Raw genomic sequence first — 21144 nt, 5'->3', positions numbered from 1 at the left:
TTTTTTAAATGGAACATCTGTTCAATAGACTTATATCAGTTTGTCATGGTTTAACCCCAGCTGGCAACTAAGCCCCACGCAGCCACTCGCTCACTCCCCCCTGGTGGGATGGGGAAGAGAATCAGAAAGGTAAAAGTGAGAAAACTCATGGGTTGAGATAAAGACAGTTTAATAGGTAAAGCAAAAGCCACGTGTGCAGGCAAAGCAAACCAAGGAATTCATTCACTCCTTCCCATGGGCAGGCAGGTGTTCAGCCATCTCCAGGAAAGCAGGGCTCCATCACGCGCAACGGTTACTTGGGAAGACAAATGCCATCATTTTGAACATCCCCCCTTCCTCCTCTTTCCCCCAGCTTTATATGCTGAGCCTGACGTCATATGGTACGACGTCATGACCAAAGGCCAGTTGGGTCAACTGTTCCAGCTGTGTCCCCTCCCAGCTTCTTGTGCACCCCCAGCCTACTCGCTGGTGGTGTGGTGTGGGAAGCAGAAAAGGCCTTGACTCTGTGTAAGCACTGCTCAGCAATAACAAAAACATCTCTGTATTATCCACGCTGTTTCCAGCGCAAATCCAAAGCATAGCCCCATACTAGCTACTATGAAGAAAATTAACTCTGTCCCAGCTAAAACCAGCACAAGTTGTACAAAGCACAGAAATATGGTTATTTGTGGTGCTTTGAAGTTTTTATTTGGCATTGGGTTTATTTTGCTTCTGAAAATTGTATTTGTGTGATATTCCTAGACAGTGCTAGCTGCAATTGTAATGGTGAACCTGAAAGGAATGTTTAAACAGTTTGGAGACGTCGTGCACTTCTGGAGAACCAGTAAGATTGAACTGGTGAGCAATACACAGCTCAGTGCATATATTTTACTGTATTAAATTTGTTGTTCCTCATCTTCCTAACCCCCAAAACAGGATAGAAACTTATCAAGGAGTTACAAATTGATGTTGCATTGCAGATGAACATAAGACATGGAGCTGTAGGTACCCTAGGAGAGTGATCCATTGCGACAAGAATGTTTTTGTTGTTGTTGTTCAACAACCTTTAACTCAGGTCAGAAGTAGTTTGGTTGCAGTAAAAGCAAAGCTTTTGCAGTGTTGCTATAGGAACTGCACTGAAGGCTGTGGGAATGTCTGAGAAGAATTTGAAATACAGAGTAACAAAGAAAACTACTTGAAGGTACTTGCCATCTTTTAAGACAAACCAAAAACCTGGCTGGAGTGGGCCAGAACTAAGAGTGTATCGCAGGGAACAATTTGGTGGCGTTTTTCTCCTGGATTAAGTGGGGCTAATGGAAGTAAGTGAGAGCTGCTTGCAGGCCTTCCGTTTGTTGTTTTGGTTTTTTTTTAATTATGCTAAGGTATTTGGAGTCTGATGCTAACACAGGATTCCTTGGAGAACAGGACTTAACACATTAATATGTGACAGTTTGTCAGATGTTACGTTAGTGCGCCTTGAGCTTTTATGCCCTTCTGAAAGGTTAAGGCAATTACAGTCTGCTATCATGATGGATTACATTATAGCCTATTCCTGAACAGGAGTGATACATAGGTTTTGAGGCTGAATTATGCTATTGTTTTTGCTGTTAATAGAAAAGAATGCATAATAATTCAGAGCTTTTCTTTGTTTTAGGCCATCTGGGTGGTAGCTTTTGTGGCTTCTCTTTTCCTGGGACTAGACTATGGTTTGCTTACTGCAGTAGCATTTGCGATGATAACCGTTATTTACAGAACACAAAGGTCAGATTTCTTCTTTATCAAAATTAGTGTTTGCTGATCTTCTGTATGGTTTTGTTTGTTTAAGGGGTGCAAATAAGCAGAAGACCTTTCCACTCTCTTCAACTGTATGCAGTATAGAATCTGCTTCATAATGTAGGTCATGCCCTGTGGCTCTGATCCAGGGTTCACATTTTATTTTTCTGAGAACAAAATTTCTAGAGGGCATGAAACTTGCAATTTCAATAATAAACAGAAGATTTTCGATTTCTTGTATTGGTTAATCTTCTTGTTTACTTTTTTTAATGCCTAGAGTTCAGAAGTTCAAATCTGCTCGATGCTAGTTTCAGTAAATGATTACATTTTGTTTGCACTAATTGTCACAGTCAAGCAGAAGTGGAGTTAGGTTATACCTAAACCTTCATCTAGTGATTTTATAAGAAAGTTCTAATTAATCAGAAAATTGTGCCTGCCCTTCTAGTTTTTCAAATAACTTCTCCTCTCTCCCCGTTCAAAGTGACAAAGTTTTTACTGTGAAGCTTTCCAGGTCTACAGCAAAATTATTTCTTGCATGTGTGGGTAGGACTGTTATGTGAGGCTTCTAGGCTCAGGGTCTGGGATATCTAGGTGGAAAATGTATGGAAGTGTTGGTTTCAGTCTGCACTGGAATTTCCAACTGAGATTTCTGCTCTGCATAAATGAGAGTATTTTTCTGCCATCTCTATACGGTTTTGTTCTTGCAGACAGAACGGTAATGTACTTTGCTGTCACACTGCTTGTGAATTGGGAATATTCATCTTCTCAGGCACTGTCCTGGGAGCAGAGTGGCTCTTTGAAATTGCAGCATGTTTTCTGCCGGTATGAGTTTCCATATTTGCCAGATAGTCAATGGAGTTGCACCAGTTCATGCCGAAGATAATTTGTCCTGTACCTTTGCATGCTTTGGCCCATGCTTTTCAGAAAATGACAACATTACAGTGCTAAGTTTCTAAATCGTGTTTGCACGGACAGAAGCAAACTTGTCTAGTCACCAAATGGCCCCCTTATTATGTTCCTGCCATAAACTGCCCACTGCATATGACCACATTTTGATAAGCCCGTACCAGACAGGCACTGCAGAATGACCATTTAAAATAAGTTTTCATCTGATTGAATACTTACTTTTCCCACTTTATAAGTGATAATACTGAAACATTTGCTTCCGTTTCTCTCCAGCCCTCAATACAGAATCCTTGGTCAGATTCCTGACACTGACATCTACTGTGACGTGGAAGAGTACGAAGAGGTAGGATTGTATTCTTCTGCATTGAAGAGTTTTGTGTAGTGGAGCAGAGACAACTGTGGCAATTTGCTGCTTAGCCCTACCATACTGCACATGTGCTGCTGTCTGCCCGGCATTCACCTGTGTTGAAGGGGAGGAAAATAAATTTAATTTTAGTAGTAAAAGCTATTTTGTTCAAAATGCTAGCTTTTTGTACTGCATGTACGTTTCACCAGGAGGTGATCAAAAGTAACCTTTATACTAGTTCCATGTACTAGCTTGTACAAAATGGTAAGGCTTATAAGAATACCACTGCTAAGCCTGCTATATACACAAGTGCATACAAGGCCACCTTCTTTACGTGTGTGGCAATACTGCATGAAATCCACAGAACCCAAGACCCAAACTGATCTGTTCTTCAGAACTGCACAAACTATTCAAAATAGCATCTCCCTGCCTCCACCCATCATTAAATATACATGATTAATGTCACAATTGCTCGACATGCACTTAGCTTCTTATGAATGCCATTTTGTTCAACCAAAAGTCAGTGAAAGCAGTACATTTTGTCAATATAATGGATATAAACATGCTGTATTTATTCACAAACAGCAACTACAATTTTCTGCACTCTGTGCCATGTTCTTGGAGATGCTGCTGTTGAGGCTACATCCCCCTTTACTAAGGAACCAGTCTGTAAAAACCTGTGTGAAAAGATGATGCTGTAATCTGAAAACATCCTCTCACCAGCAGTTCTGCTTTGAATATGATACAAAGCAACAGTATATGTGGGCATGTTTATAGCTGTATGCAAAGAAGAGGAGACTCCATTTTTGTTATACTGAATGCAGTTAGCATTTCCTCCTCCTGTATAAAGATGGGGTTGGCAGCATATGGCAGGCTGGATCTCTGCTGCTGGCCAGGTCTTTTGCATGTAAAATGTCAGACTGCAGCCTGTTTAGAGATGGCTTCATTTAAAGTAGAGGAAAGAAGCGATAGCGAGACCTTTCTGAAGGCCTGTTCAAAACCAAAGATTTGAAAGAGGAGACAAGAAAGAAAAAGAGAGAGAGAAAGACAGAAATAAGTCATTATGCCTGTAGAAAGGGAGGCTAAAAGGAAGCATTCCTAGATCTGCATGATTTCCTAATGTTAATACCAGCTGCAGATAGCAACATCAGAGAACTGCAAATATTTAATTCCTTTTATGGCTGTACATTTCATTGTTATAAAGAAGGAGAAATGTTACATGGCATTGATTGTGTGCAACATTACACTGGGAAAGGTGGAAGTTCTGATCTTCTGATTGGCTTTGCTCACAACAGTGCTGACCTTCGTTGTTTGACACATGCTGATAGCCATTCAGGGATGGCTGCATCCCTGGGCTGCATGTTCATGTGTCTTGTGATCACACAGGTGCTTTTCTTCTAGTGCAGGCAATACTTAACTGTGCACATCCAATATTGTTTTCCTTAGGTTAAAGAATATCCTGGAATGAAAATATTTCAAGCTAATGCATCACTTTATTTTGCCAATAGCGAGTCATATATAAGTGCGCTGAAGAAAAAGGTGAGTAAAGCAAATTCTTTAATGTCTGTGTCTTGAAAATTCACACTGGCTTCTGAAATGTGCTCATCTTTCAGCCCCTTCAGTGTAGCCCCTAGCACAGTGTTTCTCAGCCTGTGGCCTGGTGATCAGTAAAATGTGAGCAGGTGACCCTGCAGCCAACTGCAAATCATCTTAGGAAGCAACAACATGGTAGGAGGGAATAAACAGATGAAGTGTAACTTAATACTAACTGCTTGTGAATGGACAGTCTGGTGGTTGCAGACCACAAACTGGTCAAACACATTTTTTTTCATAAGGAAATAAGTAGTTGCTGAACTGAAAACAAAACGTCTGGGAGTAAAAGCTTCCTTCCTGGGTGACAAACTTTACTGGAGTGTAAGACCGTGGAATACGGTGGGCATTTAATGCCTCTCATGAGCAATAAATTACCTGCATACAGAGTATGCCTCACCTCCTGTCTTACCGTGTTTGACTGGGTGGGAATGGCAATAACAGAACTAGCTAAGGGCAGAACTGCCTGACCCAGTAGTTTGCACCCTTACTAACTTCTGAAAAATTTTTCTGTAGCTCCCATGATGAGTCTCATACAAAACAGGTGGGTGGTACTTATCTTCACAAAGCAAGAGGTATTAGTGATTTATTTCCAAATGCACTTCTCTCCCCTTTGCTCTCTGCACTCGAATCAGCATTCGGTTGAAACGTGGCACCCTCTGATTTCAAGAAAAGAATGTGATGCATCTCTTCCTCATCTTCTTAACACAGTGCTTGCCAAGATTATTCCTTCTTACTCTATACTGTTCTCCCCCCCACCAAGGGAAGCTGAACAATGCAGGCTTGTCTTTTAAATTTATGACAGTGATGAATTCGGTGCTAATGGATACTGCAATGTCATCCTAACAAGCTGAATCTCCTCTGATCGTGCTTTCTTTTCATGACAGACTGGAGTGGACCCTTGTGCCATATTAGCAGCAAAGAGAAAAGCGCAGAAGAGGCATGCCAGGGAAATAAAGGCAGCAAACGAACTCAGAAAGCAAGCTGTATTGAAGCTAGTGAATTCTTTGGTAAATATTTACCTGTTTTATCAGCTAACATGCTGCTTTCTGGTGTTACCATTCTTGTTTATACAAGGTACAGAGGGCTACCCAGGTAGGAAGGCTTGGGGAGCAAGCATTGTGCAGTGTGGACAGGCTACTGAGGGGACAGCATTAAGGATCAGAGGCTCATGGCTGGATTGGATAATTGTGTTGAACCTTGATTACATTCAGGTAGTGCGTAGGGGAGCAGAGCCTTTCCACACTGTCATACTGTCTCAGCAGTGGTGTTGGCAGAAATTGGAGGCACCCTACCTCTGCCCCTCCCCACACACTTGGAATAATCATGCAGAAATAGGATATAGTAAAATTAATTCAAATTAGCAGCCCCTGTAATAAAAAGGTGCCATCCGCACTGCTGATCCTGGCGTGGTTAAGTGAGACAGGTACATTGAGAAAGGTTGTTTGAAACATGCTTGTGCTTTTGTGCATGTTTGAATTCACCCCCGTGGTGGGAGCTGGTGTGTGCTTTTTACTGTGGGGAATCAACCAAATGCCTAACTTAAGAGCCCGATTGCTTCTTTTGTGTATATATAGGCCTTGACAGGATCAGCAGGGATAAGGCAAGGAAATGGAGTAAAAACATATGAACAGGTGTCAGTGTTTGAAGGAAATGGGTAATTCACTCCTAAGATAACAACTTTAAGCTGCTCGCCTGTGACTGTAGAAAGGCTGGGCGTAAGAGAATAAACCTTCATATACATAAGATATGGAAGTATGTGTGCATGTAAAGCCAGTTTCTGTAATGGTTAGGGGCTGTACACCTTTTAAAGGCTGAAAGAACAGATGAGTATGGGAGGAAGGGGATCTACACTGAAAAAGCATTAGCTGTCATTAAGGTTTATTTATCTTCTCCCCCAGACTAATGATGTGGAAGCAAGTGTAAAACACGAGATAGCAAATGATGAGTTACCTGTAAATGGAAAATTTGCATCTGTAGATACTAGTGTACAAGACGTGTCTCCTGATGAGCATGAACACTTTGTGGAGCCCAAAACAAACATCCACTCTTTAATTCTGGATTTCACCCCGGTGAACTTTGTGGATTCAGTTGGAGCAAAAACATTAAAATCGGTAAGTAGGGCTTTTTCCCCCAAAAAAACCCATAGAAAACTTGTGAGATGCCCAGTGGAGGACTGTCAGCATGAGACATAAATGCCAGCTCAAATACAATCCAGTATCTCACCTAATCACGGTTTTAATTCTGTAGCTCTGTAAGTTTTAGCTGAATGCTGGGGAAAGTGGACTGTGCAGCTTTCACAATAATTGGCTTACATCTTCCAGAACTGTGACGTGTCAATGATATACCTGTGTTTAACTTCAGCTTAACTCTGTTGCAGATTATAAAAGAATACAAAGAAGTTGGTGTCTGTGTCTGTATTGCCAGCTGTAGCGGTGAGTTGAGGGGGGGCATTGTGAGCTTTATGGGACAGATTGTGTTTTATCTCTTTCCCTCTGGCCCCAAATTTTCTGCTGCCAGGTGCCTCAGTAGTATCAGCACTTACTTCACATAAAATTGGATTAAAATTCGATTTGAGGAAGAGCAGGCCCATATACATTAGAGCCTTCACTTTAGTGAAAGCAGAGCACTGATGTAATGAGTTCTGTGAGGACTAGATCCTGCTCCCACTTGTTCTGGCTGGCAAATTGTAAATGCCACACCAAACTTGTTATCTTGAAATTGTTGTAATAATGTAATAAGGAGAAAAGCCTACAATGTTCCAAGTTGCTGATATTTGAAATTGTAGCATCTTCGGCCAAGAACATGCCTCTGTGTATGTCTGGATAAGAGAATTGCCCGTGTGGAGTAGAAGTAGCATGGGATCCACCTGGCTATTTTAAATGTTTAAAGTAATAACAAGTAAGAGAACAAGTTGTCATCTTCTTCCTGAGATACCGTTGTCTTCCATCTTTGTACTTTAGTTTATGCACTGATGCCATGTTTTTTTTTTCTTTTCTAGGCCCTGTTATGAATGAGCTGACAAGACTGAATTTTTTTGATAACACTGTAACGAGAGAGTTGCTGTTTCACAGTATTCATGATGCTGTCCTTGCTTGCCAAGTGAAAGACGGGTCTGCTTCACAGACTGACTGACCTCTGAAGAGTGGCATCGAGCAGAATGGAAGCCAGATTTATGCTGATGGAGACTCTTTCTGAATATTTAATTTGCACAGTTTAGAGAGCCTAAGGCTATTTGTATGTACGGGTATAGGGTGGTGCTTATTTTCTGTAGGAAGAGTGGAGAAGGACTTGGAGGCCTTCATGCTCTTGAATTTTTTCTTTCAATCAGGGTATAGCCTTCCAATGACATACAAGCACAAAATTATGCAACACAAGAAAATTCAGTGTATTCTGCTACAGTTGGAATCTGATAGACAAGGTGACATTCCTATTCCTGTTGAGAAAATGGGCACTTTAACTCACTGTGAAGTGGGATTTTGCAGGAAATAACTGTTCTGCAATTGCAATGCACTGTACCAGTGTCTTCAGAAGCTTCCTTAGATTACTTTTAAAGCCTGATGTCAACATCTGCATACAACAGATTCATATAAATTATAATAAACTGCCAGCTGGATTAATGAATTCACACTGGCGGCATTTAGCTGCTACTCTTTTTAAACCTGGATGGTACAGTTATTTTTTCTAAATATCTAACCTGTCTCAGCTATACTCAACTCTTTATTGCCTGAACATTTTCACTCTAAGTGAACCTCAAGTTCAAAACTCATTGTTTAATTATTGCATTATCAATGTGGTACTTTCTCTGCCAAAACCTAGTTATGCTTTCTAGAAAAGAATACAGTTGATTTTAAGCTAAAATTAGTTTCAAAGTCTGAAGACAAAACTGGTTTAAGGCAGGAGTGAAGCCTATTAAATTAAGAACTGATGCCCTATATGCAGTCTCTTTAAGCTGGAATAAAAATGTAGACAAGGCCTAAAGTCTCAGTGGTCCAAAAAAAAAAAAAAAGACGTACTTTTCTGTTGCCCGAGATATCTTCCTACCAGCAGTGCTGCTTCTGCCTCAGCTTTTAAGTGCTTTGAGAAATACATTTCAGTAGAACTCAAAAATGTTACATTTGGGTTTTTTAAAAGAAATAGTAGCGTGGGTTTTTTTCTGTTGTCTTCACAACCTCGCCACTATGGTACTGCTTAACTTCAGGTGTGAGATGAAAAACATGGAAAAGTAATTCAAGCAAAAGAATAAAATCTTCAATGCCTGTATTTCCCTAACAACAATCACTATGAATCTGAGCAGAAGTAGGAACCTAAAAGTGTCTCTGTAGGTTATTTTGACAGCACAGGGGAAGTGGAGCATCAGTGACCTTTCACTTGGCACCCTCAAATCAAAGGTCCTGTGCATAAGGGAATTCAAACAACGTCCTCTCTTCTGAATGCAGAACTTAAGACACTTATTTTGCTTCAAGCTCTGTTGCAACTGGGGCTTGCTTCAGGTAAACCACGTTTCCCAAGAACCGGGGGCAGTCGGGGAAGATGTTTTCTTTCCTCAGACTCCCCTGCCAATAGGGATAGGAAGCTTTCTGCATCAGAAATTACTGCTTAGCTGGAGTTCAAAGGATGAATTGAATGCATGTTAACACATTGTGCGTGTTTGTTTAAACAACTTTTGGTACATTTTATAACGTTAACTTGTTTAACAAGGCTTTGTATGTACATACAGTATATTTTTCTACTTTCAGCTTGTCGCAGCTTCAGTTTTTAATTATGTAGTCTCTTCAGTTCACGTCAAAATCCTGTCAACTTCTAAAATAAAGTGGTGATCACGCCTTGTCAAAATTTTCCACTTTGTCTTGGTGAGACTCTCTATGTGGGACACACCAAGGTTCCCAGATGCAAATGTCTCGTGGTAAGGGGTGGGTGAGGAAGGGTTACTGCCTCCATGCAGGTCCTCCCTGCTGCTCAGGTTCCTGCTCCTTGCCCTCCCGGCTCCTCCATCCCACCCGCATGAAGCCCTCTCCGTGCCAGGCCTCACAATGATGCAATTAATGCTGCACTTCCTGGGCAGCTGCTGAAATGCTGGACTGAAAGTCTTTGCCCAAGGAAGTCCTAGATGCCAGCCTGTGCAGCACTAGCGCTGTGCAACCCCCTCCTGGGTACTGCCGGCATCGCTGGTAACTAACTCCTCTAGTAAAATAAACTCTGGCAGCTTTTGACTAGTCTCTTCCTGTGCTTTGCTGCCACCAGCTGAAGCACTGCTTCCTACTCGCCAGCCTGAGTTATCTACTGAAGAGTAAACTGACTTTCTCTTCCCTATACTGATTAACAGACTGCTGTCTAAAAATTTAAATCCTACCTTAGGCTTGTCAGCGCTAGATTAAACAAACCCATATCCTTTAAACTCAGAACAGGGCTCACCTCTTTCCCCTCTCCAGTTTGTCTGCATTGACAGGGCAGTGCCTCTACCCCCTCACTGCTGAAGCCCCACCACAGCAGATGTCAGCGGATAGCCTAAGTCCGGTTTGATACCTCTTAATAATCCAGATAATATTCCTCTTCCCCTCCTTTTTTGCAAGAGTACCAACGATAATTCAGGATACCCAGTAAGATCCAAACTCTTTTTACATACTTCACTTATCCTTCTTAAGTAAAAGGTACACTTGAAATTAAGTGCTGCACTTGGTAAACTGTCGGTGCTGCTTTCTGAACCACCTTCCTCCTCTCAGGCACGAACTGAAAAAAATTCCGTCCCACCAATAAGCTTGCATCCCTCCCCAAAATGTTCTTACCCAAATAACACATAACCCTTGAGATCAGTTTTTCAAGCAGGCATGGGCAAAAACACGGGATTGCCTAAGTTTGCTTATCAAGATACTGACACTGGCCAAAATCCTAACGAAGTCCAGGTTCTGCATATACTTTCTCCCTGTTGTACACCCTTTCTCTTTCAAAAAACAAAAAGTGGCTTCACAATCTAAGCTTGATAAATTGATGTCAGTTGTATCGAAATGAGACCTGATAAAACTTCTCTCACTTCCAAGACAAAGCAGTTCCCAAAAGCATTTTTTTTCCCCCAGGTATTTCTTCAAGTTTTTTTTCCCCCCACACAACTTTAATGCAACCCTTGAAAAAAAGAAAAGGAAAGGCTGTTGCTTTTTATTGACCGAACCATCCAGCTCTACAGGAACATGCTAGATGAATGAAGAGCAACCTTAATTTCATGTTGCCTGCTGCCAACAACCATCAGCTATTGCCCAACTACCGGACCATCGGGACCCTATCAGGGTCATCCTCCGGCATAGTACCATCTTGGACAAGTAGTATGATGTATCAAAGTGCTCACTAGTGGACTTACTTAGACTGATGTCAAACATTTTTTTTAGAGCAGGAACAGGAGAAAGGAATCTTCCTTCCCTTAGCGCTCAGAAATTACGCTTACTTCTTCCTCCTTCTTGACCCACTTATTATTTTGTAAGAAACAAAGAATCTCAGCAAAAGGGATGAAGAAAACAAACAAGTTATGATGGTACCAGAGTGTTCACCCAGGGAGAGAAAACGTATCCCTTCACATCCTCCCGAAGCTGGGCAACAACTCAGACCACCAAGCACCTGAGCTGACTTAGGTATGCCTTCTCCTCAGCCCTTTTCCCATGCAGTTCCTGAGAGTTTTCTTGGGACACCACACCTCCACCTCGGGGCTGAGCATCACACACGCATTTCTGAGCGCTCCTGGAAGCACTGCAGTCACTTAGGGATCTTTCAGCGCCTCTACAGCTGAGATAGATGGTAAGTTTTGGGGTGTAAATGGTGACTAGGGATCTAAACTCTGGATCTCTAACATTGCCCAGGTATCTGATTTAAAAGTATCTATCTCACTGGTTTAGGCTGTGTTATTAGAATCTCACTGAGATTTTTTTTTTCTACGGCAGCAATGCTCCACTAGCGTAGCACACACTCATAATGAACTCACACCTACCGGTTGGAATACTCCATTTATTTCTAGCTTCCAAGAACAAGACATGAATTACTACACTTGGATTTCTGCTTCACAGGAAGTTTAACAACAGGAACAGAAAAAACATTCCAAGGTATTAGTTGTAGGTCATGTAGCGGGGGGTAGCACTGAATTTCGCATACGATTTAATGACTTTGTTCACTGCTTCTAAGAAGTCTTTCTCTGTTGCGATTTTTCGACGTGCTCGGATAGCAAACATGCCTGCCTCCGTGCAGACACTGCGAATCTCAGCGCCTTTGAAAGAAAGGGATAAACGAATTCAACACTGACCACCAGTGGAGATGAAGCATACGCAAAATTGTTTTAAAAAAAAAAAAATCAGCTTACCTGTGCTATTAGGACACAGTCGAGCCAACAGCTCAAATCTTATGTCTCTTTCAACGCTCATCGAACGAGCATGTATCTTGAATATGTGAGTTCGCCCCTGAAAAGAGAGTGGCGGATAGAAGTGTTCATGCTATGAAAGAGGTGATGACTCTCAGCATGCAGCGGTCCACATCCAGAGCAAGGGCAGACGGAAAATAAACCTTTTATTTGCTGCCCAACTATAGTTTCCTATGTCTGGACTAGCGTGTTTAAGTGTCCATGACACTAAATTAAGAAAATAACTTCTTTTAAAAGAGCTTTAATGGTAGAAGTACCTCAAGAAATCTCTCTCAAAAGAGCCAAACACAACACATTCCAACTGAAGAAATAAATCACAGATCTGGTTAAAGGATTCTTTAGCTGTTGAGTCAGGAATGTACGCTGAATATAGCTATTTACCATGGCTTCTCAGCCAGGGATGGAATCTGCGCAGTGTGGGAAAACCTTTTTGGCACATCCTTAATCCCCCAAATTTCCATGTAGTTTCACGTAAGTAAAACGTAAGTGCTGCTTTTGTTAATTCTCGTAAACTGCTTCCAGACAATAATGCCCTAACTGAGGAAAATCTCTGATATCCAAATATACTTAGCTGTGAAAGCATTCTCACCTCAAGATCAGGCAAGCTAAACTCTATCTTCCTATCCAACCTGCCGGGCCTCATCAGGGCTGGATCCAGAGTATCGGGTCTGTTTGTAGCCATCAGCACTTTGATGTTGCCTCGTGGGTCAAAACCATCCAACTGGTTGATCAGCTCCAGCATAGTACGTTGCACTTCATTGTCACCCCCAGCCCCATCATCAAAACGAGCACCTGGAGAGAGGAGACACACACGTTTCACAGAGTAAGAGAGGGACCTTCAGAGCACGGACGAGGTGTCACAGCTGCTACATAGAAGACACCTGGAAAAATAATTTTAAAATGTAAAAATAAATGTAAAAAATTTATGTAAAAAATAAATTACATATAAATATTTGTGACGAGTCTAAAAAAGGTGTGAGGGGCTTATTTGAAAATGACACATTTCAAAAAAGAGTGAGTGGTGTTATCTGTCAGTTACAATACGCACTATATCTTCATCCTTAATATGAAAAGGCCTCTCTCCCTGCCTAGTAACTGGCCAAGCTGCTGAAATTTATAAATGTAGTTTGTTTGTTTGTTTTGCCTCCCCTCAACCAAAAACTCGCCCCCGCCTTGTCTGTGTAAAAATTGTTCTACTTTCAAAGGACCTAAATACTTCCTTTGGGAAAAAAAGATCATTTAGTTTTCAGGCAGTAATAAAGATTTAGTATGTAGTCCAGAAGCTGAAGGGGGATTAAGTTAACAGTACTTTTTGCAAACACAATACAGAGATTCTTCACTAAAGTTTAAAAAATCTGGGTGTTCCAAACGTGCAAAAATGACTTCTCATCTGGGCTAAATATGTTCCAATTATATAAACCACTTCTTGATAGCTTCCCGGACACGGGACATGCTGGTAGTTGTTTTGCTAAATAGGTATTTACAAGCATATTTCTTGAAATGCAGCAATCCAGCTAAAGAATTACAACATGGAAAGAAAACCTCAAAGTTCTCGTATGAGATTAGAGCTATACATACTACAAACATACCTCCAATGGCATCAATTTCATCAAAGAATATAAGACAAGCTTTTTTAGTTCTGGCCATTTCAAAGAGTTCACGAACCATTCGAGCTCCCTGAAAGCAAAAATCAGGATTTTGTTAAGGATTCAAGACACATTAAAGAAAAACTATCAAAATCAAACTTTTCATGCTTCCCAACACTTCTAAGTTTCCAATGATAAGACTCTTTTATTTGTACACATATATACAACAGAGCTTTCATAAATCTTAAAGTGATTTGTAAAGGAGAAACAAATTACTACCCTTAAAGTCCAAAGTACAGATGAAGTCATATACCTCAGGGCCAGGTGAAAAATAAGTGGCAGAGTTGGGCATAGAATCCTAATCCTAGAATCCTCTCAAACCACAGATTAAACCCTGCACTGCAAAATCCATTTCCTCGACGACAGCACAGTTCAGGTCTTGTAACTGATTGCCTGATCTGCAGAGATTTGTTTGCCAGTTCCTCCCCTCTCCTTCTATCTCCAGCATGCACGTACATTCATCCATCATATCCACTATGGTGTCTGGTCCCCACGACTAGAAATCTGCAAATCACTCCACACTCCATCAAGTATTTGCTCTTACCTCTCCCACATACTTCTGCACCAGTTCAGATCCAATTACTCTGATGAAGCAGGCATCAGTCCTGTTAGCAACAGCACGGGCACAAAGTGTTTTGCCTGTACCAGGCGGCCCAAACAAAAGTACTCCTTTGGGAGGCTCGATTCCAAGGTTAACAAATCTTTCAGGCTGCAGTGGTGGGAAACAGAAGGCAAGGTTATGTGCAAATTAAAGATTACGTGCATCAAAGAGTATATGCAAATTAAGAGCAAAATAAACCAGGCTAGGCTGGATGTCACTTGTTAAAACTAGACCTCCTTCCATTTAGGTGTTTACATTCAGCTACATTCTCTTTTCTTGCTTTTTCAAAGGATAACAGGTGCCCAGAATACTTTCAAAATAATAAAAGTTTCAATCTGGAGGTTACTTACATGAAGCAGAGGGGTTTCAACCACCTCTCTCAGCTTTTCAATCTGCTCTTTACAACCACCAACATCACTGTAAGTGACGTCTGGTTTTTCTTCCACCTGCAAACAAAAAGGTGAGCGAGCAGTTAACAGCCTGATGCTGCGTATCTCTCTAGGCTTTCAAGAGCCCAGAACAAAATCAAGACAAAGTAATCAAAATTACAAGACAAAGCAATGTCATAATAAGTAAAGGCCATTCTCACTTGCATCATGGTGACTGTGGGATCAATCTTTGGAGGCAAGGGGATATGGATTTGATACTTGTTTCTGTCCACCCTGGTGAGAAAGCATAAAGACTATTATTTTAACACCGGTTAATTAAACTGTCATGTAGAAACAACTCTGTAAATTAGAAGCTGAATTCTTAAAACTGTTCTTTTCTCTGGCATCACGACAGCCCAGCCCTGAAAGCTAATAGTCAGATGGGCTAGAAACTGGAATTCCTTCTGCAGAGAAGTTTAAGGTTTCCAAAAATATTAATTCCAAAGTATTTTGAAAACTAAACTTCAGAATATCCCACAGAGCAAACTGGCAAAATATTGATTCTAAAAGTAACTGGCTTCACCTCCTCAGCGAACATTTCCTGTAGCCACTCTGTGTGTAACTGTGCAGACTGCCAAAGAGGAAGCAGGCTATGCAGGCTCCCTGAAAGCTGGGACGATTGGGACCCAAACTGAAAGGTTCCAGTCCATGATGCACAGTTGTCATCAGAATGACATCAAAATCAAAAGATTCCAGCACAGCATGCAGGTGAGTTAGTGTCTTCCAACAGAAAGACATTAGTGTTATTATTTCAACTACTGCAAAAATACGAAATGATAGTTGTTGACCTGTCAAACTAATGGATCAGATGAGAAAGCTTCAGTCTTCAGGAAAACTCGTAAGAACATAAAGATTTTGCTTACCCAACTCGCATGCCTTCTTCTATGTCAGTAGGTGCCACCTGGTCACTGAGATCCACCACAAATTTGGCAAACTGCTTGACATTGATGATGTACTTGGGATCCTCGGAGTCTGCATTGATTATCTTCGTACACCTAATACAGAACATACAATTAACACCACCAGGCAGACAAACTAACTGGCTTGCTATTTGTATAAGCATCAAGATGAGAGAGTCGTGTTTTCCAAACACACTGAAATACCTATTGTACTTGTGATTCCATTATTATAGCATCCCACAATAATTACAGGAATAAATACGAGCATGAAGTACGTAATACATCATCAAGCATAACACAGTTCCTTTTTGACACAATGGTAAAAAGCACTTTCAATATGCACAACACGTGAACCTTATGCTTTAAAAAAGCCTACACATTAAGCTATAAATCACATTTTTACACTATGCAGCTCCACTGCAAAGAGGAAGAGTGCGCCCACCTTGCAACTTGTAATGGTTGCTCGCTTTGGAGAGTTTGCTTATCTGCAGCCAGATCCCAAAGGGCAGGAGGAGCCAGGCCAGTGTCGGATTCCTTGATTCCTACATACAACACAGACAAGCTGAAGAGGAAGCAGCTAACTGGTACGTCAGCAATCCTTCCCACACCAAGAACCTTACACATAAGCCTGCAGGAAGCTTTTTGAGATCTCTAAAACACACGCACACCCATCCTTGATGGACTTCCTAAAAAACAAGTTTCCTAAAAAAATGAGGCCTATGTGACTCTACCAGCTAAACATGCAAATACCAGTCTAGCCATCCTCTAATACAATTTTGCAATGTGTGGACGATAACAATGAAGCTTGATAGAGATATCAGAGATAATCATATTTCTAAAAGTTTCAGAAAAGGAGTGAAACTCTGCCAGTGCTGTCACCGAGGGAAAGCTTTAGTGTGAGATATCAGAACCCAAGGGATTCACACAGATGAAAAAACTTATAAAGCTTCCAAAACATGGATATAAAAAGTACCATCTCCATGATGTATTTGAAAGAATCAAGCATTTTACTGGAAAAGAGAAATTGCGGTCTTCCTGGCAGAACTGAGGGCCACCAGAGGATTAGCAACAGGGCAACAAACATACATCAGTGAAACAAACAAAGAAAAATTAGGGAACAAATTAATTTTTATTGTAACTGCCACAACTGGCCAGCTGATTTTAAATGCTAACTGCTCTGATACACCTTTCTTTATTATACAAGGACTGGTACCACTACTTCATGATAATACGTTGGGTTTTTGCAGTCTCTGGAAGTTCACTCACTATTCAAATGCAGCTTGACACAAATCACAACTAATTATCTAGTGGCAGAAAGAGGCATTTGTTTCATGCCACCGTAATATATAAAAATTACAGTTTTGAATAAAAATGTGTTAAACTACAAAATTACATAATCCTATGTGCAGATTAGCCCTGCCCAATCAAAAAGACCATCATCTACAAAGCAAAAATCTCACTTTACCCAATAAAGCAATGTCTTGTTTTGAGAAAAATAACAAAAATAAACCAACGCAGAAGTTGTTTCAAATCAGCTTCTTAAAAGACTCATTTTGGTATACGTGGACCTTCTATTGAAAGTTATCTTAAGAAAGAAAGATACCGGTGAGCTCATTGATTTTCTTAAGCAGTTGTTGAATATCATCTTCTACTTGCTTGATCTGCCTTGAGTATGTGCTCTGGCCCTGGAAAAGAAATATCATGTAGATTTCGTAACTCAAATTATTTTATGTTTAAGAAAAAATGGCAAAAGCTGCTGAGCGTCAAGATGTTCAATAGACTGTCTTGGTATAACAGCCAATTATTGGTCGCAGCCAAAAACGACAGCATTAAGTTCCAGTAACAATATTTTTGTTCGCAAAAATAGAGTGCAGCTACACACAATTGACCAATTGCGCAAGTGGAAATTTTTCCCATTTGTAAACGTCAAGGACTTGTTTTTCTTTTAAACCTGTTCAGCCTTATTTTTTTTAAGCTATTTTTTTCTAAAGTTTAAAAAAGACTTAGTAAAAATTATATACAGACAGAATTCTGTATACATCATCTGAAAATCATCTGTACGAGTGCTTTAACTACCTTACCCAACCTTTCTATCGTCCACAGAAGATAGCAGAAAGATCACGGGGCAAATCAGAAGCTAGGTTCTTGCTTGTGATAAAACACCTTACTATCTTGCCCTGCCTAACGTGGGCAGATCTGGATCTCAATTTCCTTTACAAGATCTCCTTCGTATCAACTTGTCAACAAAAAAGAAGCCGCAGTGGGCACAAGCCGTATTTCAGAGCTTCGTAAAGGAGTTTGAGCATTAACAAAATTCAGACTTCTAGCAAACATATCCAAATCCAGACATACACTAAGCTGCAAGTTTCATTTTTCAAGAGTTCTTTCACAGACCCACTGTACTTTCTGGTGGAGAGGGGAGATTTGCATTTTAAGCCTTATCCTCCATGGAAAACGCCTCCCGAGATCACATTCTTTTTGACATGGCCCATGTATCCCTCACTAATAGTTTTTTAACATGATGGCTAAAAGCAAGTAAATTTGATGGGAGAAGGGGTCTTAAAGTTATTGTTCTTTATAAAGCAAGAAAAATGGTTAGTGAAAAAGCCCTAGCTGTTAGACCCCTATGACAATCAGCTGCAAGACACAAAACAAAAATAGAAAAAAAACCCTCATTACTTTCAAGCTAACAAACCTACTGGATTATTTTTAGGGTTGTGGGTTGGGTTGGGGGCTTTCTCCTTGGAAGGCGGAAAGGCAGAAAAGATTTTGGCAGGAGAGAAAAGCATTAGGAGAAGCAGATTTACTAACTACTCACTAAGTACACATCCCTCCACTCTTGCATTCAATTCCTAACAGGACTTGCTTTTTTTCTTTAACACTCTTGTATATGTATGCTACTTACATATGTTTTCAGCAAGGCAATATCTCCTTCATCCAGAGCTGAAACAAGACAGGAAAGACTTAGCTTCCAATTTTAAAAACAAAACCAGCAGTATCAATTCTGCTTCTAAAAGATGAAAACATGTATTCTAAAGGGATTCTTTTGAGTTTCTACTTTTTCACTAAACCAAAGCAGAACAAAAAAGTATCAGAGATTCAAGAAAAACAAAATAGGGTCTCCAGCTACTCTCTTCAGTCCAAAAATGTGTACCACCCAGAGCTCACAGCAAGCAAGCTACTTAAACTTTGCCTTGCTCAGAGTAGCTTACCGACCTATGACTATACAGAGAAGGAGCTGAAGATAGCAAAACTTCATCTTTTTAACTTTTTGTTTCTAATGTTTAAGAAAACATCAATGAAAAACTGTCACCACTTTCCACCAGTGATGTCTCTCTTCCAAAACGCCCAGCATGAGCAGGGAACAGCAAACAAACCTAAGGTGGTCTCAGTGACAAAAAACTACCGTAAACTACTAAAGCAGCCTGGAATCGATAACTAATACAAATCTGAGTTTTAATATTGTAAAACATAAAACATGGGAATGGTCATACTAGACGAGATAAACAGCCTGGTCCAATATCCCTTCTCCAACAGGAAGGTCTATGAACATGGCAAATACATAGCGAGCTCCCACGCCCGGGTCACACATTGTTATTAACACCCTTAAAAAAATTTCCTTACGTGAGTATTTCTGTCAGTTCTTTGAATCCCTGTAAACTTTCAGACACTTTCAGCAGAATACGCAGGAAGGAATCTCCCGATTTAAATCAGCATTGTGCTTCCTTCTACTTGACTTAAACTTGGAATCTAAAAATTGTACTTGGGCCTCAGAACTAAGAAAAATATAACTCTCCATTCCTGCCATCCCCTATTGACTTCCATATCACTTGCCATTTAACAGACCTTTAACATTCCCTATCCCTTCCCCCAAAAGCTCTCTCTTTTCGCCACCGAATGATAGTCTTCAACTTAAGCATCCCTGGCCCTCTCTTTTTCTCTCCTTTCTAATTCCACTGTATCTTTTTATGACAGAGGGAGCCCAAGCCACACAGTATTGAAGATCTGGGTGCAGTGTGTATTATACAGTGCTTTGAGAGGATCTTTTTTGTGTTGATCCTTATTTCTTTCCTGATTATTTGTACTACCCCATTGATTTTTTGATACCTACTCAACACTATGTTGTTATAATGAAAAAAATCTTTCTTGAGTGGCAACAGTTCAAAGTCCACCGCTGATTACATATAGTATTGCTTTTGCTTCCAGATGTGTTATTTAATATTTACTAACATGCAATAAAAAGGCAAATGAAATTCAAACATGAGGAGCAACCGGCAATTTTCACACTATGCCGGTATCACCAGAAATATTTGCCACCTCACGCTCCTGCTTCCACTGAATTACTTAGGGAAGTGGCGACAGGCAGGGCTTGACAGCCACCTCCGCAGGACTCCGTCAGTGAAGAAAAAGAAATTATCATGTTTTATTAGGCGGATCTTTTAACTAATTATTAAACCACGAAAGGCCTTTCATTGTACGAGGAGCAGATCAGGCTTTTCAGGAGCCTTTTATAAGAGAACCTTAGAGAGCCTCGGACCCCGTGGAGGCAGACCGTGCCATTGCTGGGGCCTCGGCTCCAGACGACCCCGGGCGCTGCCCCCCCGCTCTTTGTTACCCACCCCCATCCATCCTTTACCGCGCTGCCTACGCGTTTCCCCTGAACGGGCAGCAGACTTCGTGGACCTGATTTTCCTCAGTTTTCCCTCAGAATCTTTTAAAAACAGAATGATGTTTACGTTTAACACCCCCACCCCACAGACGGCCCCCCGCCGCCAGGGCCGCTGAGGCGGCACCGGCCGAACCCGGGCCCCGGACCGGGGGGGCCGCTCGGGGGACAGCGACCGCAGCACCAGAAACCGCATTACGGGGATTTCGAAGATTTTTTTTCCCGAAATGGCCGCCGGCAGCGCCGCCCTCGCCCCGGTGCTCCGCGCCCGGCCGCGGCCGAGGCGTTGCTCGGGGAGTTTCCCCGCCATGAACACGGCGGCCCCAGACCGGGGCGGGGGGGGGCAGGCGCTGCCGGTTCCACCGCCCGTTGCCGTGGTAACGGCTGGTGGGCCCGGGGGAGGAGGCAGGGCCGTGCCCCCGCCCGCACCGCCTCTCACCACGGATGGGTTTATCCTCCTTCTCCTCCTCCTTGGTCTTCCTCTGGTCGGCACCCAGGTAGTCCGGCATCCTGACGGCCCGTGTCCCGCGGCCCGCCCTGCCCCGGATGCGTTACGCAGCACCGCCGGGACTTCCGGCCGGGCCTGGCCGCGCCGCGCCGGGGGGACACCAAAGGAGGGTGCACCGGCCCGTGCGCGCCGCGGGCCCCGCGCCACCGGTATCTCCTTCCCCCCCGGCACAGCTGCCGCCGCCGGAGAGTTCCGCCTGCCACAACCGCCCGCGGGGCGGCGTGCGCCGCGCCGGTTAAACCCGCACCGCCCCGAGCCGCGGGCCCGGGCCCGGGCTGCCGCCGGGCCCGGCTGGGCCGAGCCGCGGATGCCGGTCCCGTTGCGGAGAGGCGGCGTGGAGCAGGCAGGGGGGCGAGGGGGTCGGCGGGGGGGCCGGGCCCCGCCGGGCCGCTTATGCCGCCGCACG

At 42.2% G+C, this 21144-nt stretch overlaps 2 protein-coding genes across 4 annotated transcripts in view; one reads left to right on the top strand and one right to left on the bottom strand.

Moving 5' to 3' along the window:
- The window catches only part of SLC26A5 (solute carrier family 26 member 5), a 40559-nt gene extending 31132 nt beyond the window's left edge, over positions 1–9427 (top strand). For all 3 annotated transcript variants that reach the window (XM_072859187.1, XM_072859197.1, XM_072859206.1), the window contains exons 12-19: positions 742–837; positions 1634–1740; positions 2932–3001; positions 4451–4543; positions 5482–5604; positions 6496–6708; positions 6975–7029; positions 7596–9427. In XM_072859187.1, the coding sequence (XP_072715288.1) occupies positions 742–837; positions 1634–1740; positions 2932–3001; positions 4451–4543; positions 5482–5604; positions 6496–6708; positions 6975–7029; positions 7596–7729 (891 nt within the window). In that variant the 3' untranslated portion in view covers positions 7730–9427. The remainder of the gene's footprint in view (positions 1–741; positions 838–1633; positions 1741–2931; positions 3002–4450; positions 4544–5481; positions 5605–6495; positions 6709–6974; positions 7030–7595) is intronic.
- Positions 9428–11564: 2137 nt separating this feature from the next.
- Positions 11565–20889, bottom strand: PSMC2 (proteasome 26S subunit, ATPase 2). The gene is made up of 12 exons (XM_072859175.1): positions 20670–20889; positions 18470–18507; positions 17168–17249; positions 16007–16106; positions 15529–15660; positions 14827–14899; positions 14588–14683; positions 14181–14345; positions 13580–13667; positions 12580–12782; positions 11934–12030; positions 11565–11840 (listed from the first exon to the last, which is right to left on the bottom strand). Exons 1-12 carry the CDS (start codon positions 20737–20739, stop codon positions 11683–11685), a joined length of 1302 nt encoding a protein of 433 aa, XP_072715276.1. The 5' UTR covers positions 20740–20889; the 3' UTR covers positions 11565–11682.
- Positions 20890–21144: the final 255 nt, after the last annotated feature.

The sequence above is a fragment of the Ciconia boyciana genome, chromosome 1, assembly GCF_034638445.1.
Source record: "Ciconia boyciana chromosome 1, ASM3463844v1, whole genome shotgun sequence".
NCBI lineage: Eukaryota > Metazoa > Chordata > Aves > Ciconiiformes > Ciconiidae > Ciconia > Ciconia boyciana.
This window is presented reverse-complemented; position numbering and strand designations above follow the sequence as displayed.